Genomic DNA, 4,549 nt, shown 5'->3' with positions numbered 1-4,549 from the left:
GGATGATGGATAGTTTTATCATGTTTGGAATCAGAAATCAGGAAAGCTCAAACAAATAAGGAAATGATGATAGCTGTCTTCTTTAATACAGCCATACAACATGTTATGGAAAGAGAGACTCCTCATTAAACTCAGAAATCTACGAGTAAATGGATGATTGTTCTATCGAATTATAAAACTGATGAAAGAATATAATTATCCTTGTTTTTCCTGCTATTCTCCTGTCCACACTCCAGTCCAGTAGGCGGGATTAATGCACCTGTAAGCTGATTTGTCAAACGCCATCAGGCCCCGAAGAAGAACGGAGGAGGACAGCACTACTGTGGTAGAGGAGCGGTGTGTGTGCAGACATGGCTGCTGTTGATGAAGCGGACTGAACTTGGAGGAGAGACACAAACTAAAGTATCAATCCCATCACATCAGTGTTGATCTGATACCAACGTCTGTATCGCTTTTATTGATGCTTGTATCGATCCGCTCAGCCCCAGTTGAAGCAGCAATGAGTTCAGTTCAGTATCTGAGAGAGTTCATCAAGCAGAGACTAACTGCTGTTTGTGAAGAAATCTTCTCAGAGGTTCAAAAAACCATCGTCCAGTATGAGGAGGAGATCAACCGTCAGCACAGACTGCCGGATATCAGCCGGAAACCCGACAGAAACTCACACATCATAGGTATGGACATGTTTTTAACTCTGTGCTGTTCAAGCTCAGATTCTTCAGTGTGACTGACTTTACTAGAAGATGTTAAACTGGGTATTTATCAGTGCTGTGGGTCAGTGTCCAGTGATGGACTATGTTGGATTGGTGCAGGTCCATGGTCACTGATAGGTTAGGTTTTAAAACATTTTAATTGATTTATTTATTAAACTTTTTTTCTCTCTAACATATTCCACTGTTGAGTACATCAGGCGTGTGTTGGATCCTCTGTAAACACTGAGGCTGTGCAGTAAAGATCTAGTTAGATGTCAGCAGAAAACACATTTAACAAGTTGTTAACAGACTTCTCTGCAGTTGAAGTGAAGCTTTGTTTAAAGAAGGATTTCAGACACTGATGTTTTCATGGTGTCACCCTGCAGTTTAGTTTGGGAAACTTCGATCCTAACATGTTAGCATGTAGCTTTTAAAAGATAGTTTGAGTTTTTATATCAACACATTTGTAATTATTGTTCTTGTGTTTCTTTGTTCCTCAAGACCTCCCACAACAACATGACTGTGAGGAAGAGGAGGGTCTGGATGAGCAGCAGGTCTGTAACCAGGAGAGGAACTCCAGTCTGGACCAGGAGGACCCAGAGCCTCCACAGATTAAAGAGGAACAAGAGGAGCTCTGCAGCAGTCAGGAGGGAGAGCAGCTTGGACTGAAGAAGGAGGCTGAAGGCATTATCGTCTGGACTGATGACGAGCAGCTCAGACTGATGGAGACCATCTGTAAACCTGAGATAAAGTTACACAGAATAGGTATGTAAAACTGTGATGTTTTAATAACAGTGAATATGACTCATGGGTGTCACAGTGGAACAGTGGCTAGCGCTGTTGGCTCACAGCAACAAGGTCCTGGGTTTGACTCCACCAGGTGTCTAGGTCTTTCTGTGTGGAGTTTGCATGTTCTCCCCTTGTTCACTCTCAAGAGACATGCACAGAGAGCTGGGTTAGGTTAGTTGGTTGCATTTATTTTCAGAGTCACAGGAAGAATTGAAGGTCCAAAAGTAAAAAGCAGCATGATTTAATCTCTTTGGCATAATTTTCTGTTTTCATTTACATAAATGCATTTCCACCATTAATTCATGCAAAAAGGTGAAAAATTAGTGCATAAGAATTCAGCAGAATGAAAGATGTGAAACATCTGAGTTTCAAATTTCCACCCACTGCTCAGACAAAATCTGCACAGAGACACAAAGCCAACAACACAAGTTTCATTTTGTTGTGCTATCAGTTTAAGAATTACATGTTTCCTCTGCAGCATGGAAATGGTGAGTTTTGAACAGTTTACAGGTCTGAGTAAGTATGAATAAATATTTATATTCTGTTTTGGAAAATATGAATTCAGAGTTTCTAAACTGAAATTTATCAGACAAAGAGTTTTCATGGCATTTCAAGCACAGCCAAAACACTGTGCAAGAGAGCTCTGCCCCAGCATGCCTTCTTATAACTATAGCCAATCCAGACATCCACATTCATTTAACAAAAAAACATTTAGTTATTTCTAGGGCTGCCATGATTAGTCTACCATCAAAATCGTCCACCACTAATTTAATAGTCAACTTGTCATGGGAAGTTTTGTAAGATTTAAGATTGTAATAATGGACTGAAACAGAAGATGGCAGCACTGCATGTACAAGAATGACAGCTGCCGTTATACCCCGAAGAAGAAGAAGTGTCCAGTATCATAGCTGTGTCCAAATTCAGGGCCTGCATCCTTCGGAGTCTGCATTTGTAGGCCGATTACGTTGCAGCAATGCAATGAAGGCTGTCCAAATTCAAAGATTCCTCCAAATGCGGCCTACAAATGTGTCCTTCATTTTCCCAGATTTGAAGGATGGGTTGGGTGTATCCTTCGTGGCCCAACCTATCCCAGGAATCATAGTGCACCTCAGCCAATTTACGTTCCCAACAATGGCGGCAGCTACTTAGTTTTAATATTACTCTTTCTGGGTGACAAAATTAACTTTTAACATATTTTCAGGCGAGAAATGTAGCTGTGTAAACTTCAGATATCTGCACGGTTTATCAAGACATCACCTATTTGCAAAAGTGCTCTGACGTTTTCAGAGACGTCTGTTACCCACCAGCTCGATAGCTAGCCAGGGGTTCAAGGCACAAGAAGAACTCAGAGTTTTCAAACCTCCTAATTTTTCACATTTTTACATTTTAAATTTCAGTGGTATATGTGAGCAACATACTCAAGATGTAGAGATCTGCTAATGGTTTAGACCAGTAAATATTTTCTCAAATGTTTGTTTTGCTATCATTTTGTCCCCTTTGTGCCTTTAGATGTCCATCAGCAGCATGCTTTTAAAGAAGAGGATGTTCTTACAGACCAGGAGGTCTTTAACCAGGAGAGGAACTCCAGTCTGGACCAGGAGGATCCACAGCCTCCACAGATTAAAGAGGAACAGGAGGAACTATGCAGAAGTCAGGAGGGAGAGCAGCTTGGACTGAAGCAGGAGACTGATACTTTCAAGGTGACACCCGCTTATGAGAAAAGTGACCACAGTGAACCAGAACCAAACAGCGAGCAGCTCCTTTCTCACAGCTCTCCTGAAGCAGAGAGCCGAGATTATGAAGAAAATGGGCACGTGGACTCAAGATCAACTAGAAATGCAGAGCTGAAGAAGAGACGTCACAGTCAGAGAGTAGACAACACTCTTGTGTCAGTGAGTCAAAGTAGAACAGACACAAAGAACAAGTCTGTACAATGTGACGTGTGTGGAAAAACTTTACCTGATAAATACAAACTGATTGCACATCTAAGAGTTCACACAGGTGAGAAGCCGTATTCTTGTAGCACCTGTGCGAAAAGATTTTCTGACTCATCAGCGTTAAAAAAACACAGGCGAATTCACACAGGTGAGAAACCTTATTCTTGTAGCACCTGTGGGAAAAGATTTTCTGACTCGTCAGCGTTCAAAACACACAGAGTTCACACAGGTGAGAAGCCATATTGTTGTAGCACCTGTGGGAAAAGATTTGCTACCTCATCAGCAATGAAAACACACACAAGAATTCACACAGGTGAGAAGCCATATTGTTGTAGCACCTGTGGGAAGAAAATTTGTACCTTGTCAGCATTCAAAACACACACGAGAGTTCACACAGGTGAGAAGCCATATTGTTGTAGCACCTGTGGGAAAAGATTTTCTGACTCATCAGGATTCAAAACACACACGAGAATTCACACAGGTGAGAAGCCACATTCTTGTAGCACTTGTGGCAAAGGATTTATTCAGAAGTCACGTTTGGACTGCCATATAAGAATTCACACAGGTGAGAAACCGTTTCCTTGTAGCATCTGTGGGAAAAGGTTTGTCGATAAGCTACAATTAAAGAAGCACATGAGAATTCATACGGTGTAAAACGTATATACTTAAAAAATGTGGGACAGATGTGAGTCATTGCTGAACACCTGAGTGAAAAGATGATCCATATTCAAATCATTTTTTTTCTTTTTTTCCAGAGCAGTAAAGAACTCTCAGCATTGTTTGTTCAGTTTATTACATTACTTTATTAATTGTATCAGGAAAACTGATCTTACATTTCATGAGGGTTAAGGTTCAGTATGCTCTTTTCTATTGGTTCATTGTTTAGCTCTGTTGTTTATTATTATTACTTTATATCCTATAATGGGACAAATGGACCCCAAACCAGTATTCTGGTTAATAGTTTTAATCCTTTGCTCAACTGAGTTTAAGTCACAATAAAAATGAAGAAAGTGAGCAACAGTCAAGAATTGTGTTTATTCTTGTAAGGGAGCAAAAGTATCAAATACCAAGTTTCATGCTTGAAGGGGGAAGTCGCCAGTATATTTTGTCAGTCCCACCTAGGGATGGGTATTG

General features: G+C 40.6%; 1 protein-coding gene across 1 annotated transcript; it reads left to right on the top strand.

The window, feature by feature from the left end:
• Window positions 1–6: 6 nt before the first annotated feature.
• Window positions 7–4,538, top strand: LOC102299498 (zinc finger protein 3). The gene is made up of 3 exons (XM_005953411.3): window positions 7–671; window positions 1,191–1,454; window positions 2,988–4,538. Exons 1-3 carry the CDS (start codon window positions 461–463, stop codon window positions 4,067–4,069), a joined length of 1,557 nt encoding a protein of 518 aa, XP_005953473.1. The 5' UTR covers window positions 7–460; the 3' UTR covers window positions 4,070–4,538.
• The last annotated feature ends 11 nt before the right edge of the window (window positions 4,539–4,549 follow it).

The sequence above is a fragment of the Haplochromis burtoni genome, unplaced genomic scaffold (genome assembly GCF_018398535.1).
Source record: "Haplochromis burtoni strain Fernald_Lab_line unplaced genomic scaffold, NCSU_Asbu1 Contig_4157, whole genome shotgun sequence".
Lineage (NCBI taxonomy): Eukaryota > Metazoa > Chordata > Actinopteri > Cichliformes > Cichlidae > Haplochromis > Haplochromis burtoni.
Note: the sequence above shows the minus strand (reverse complement) of the source record. Positions and strands in the feature narration are given on the sequence as shown.

Bases quoted from the DNA above. Each gene is read 5' to 3' on its own strand.
- LOC102299498 (XM_005953411.3), top strand. From the start codon at position 461: ATGCTTGTATCGATCCGCTCAGCCCCAGTTGAAGCAGCAATGAGTTCA. The intron at 672-1,190 runs GTATGGACATGT...TTGTTCCTCAAG, and splicing joins CAGAAACTCACACATCATAG to ACCTCCCACAACAACATGAC. The intron at 1,455-2,987 runs GTATGTAAAACT...TTGTGCCTTTAG, and splicing joins GATAAAGTTACACAGAATAG to ATGTCCATCAGCAGCATGCT.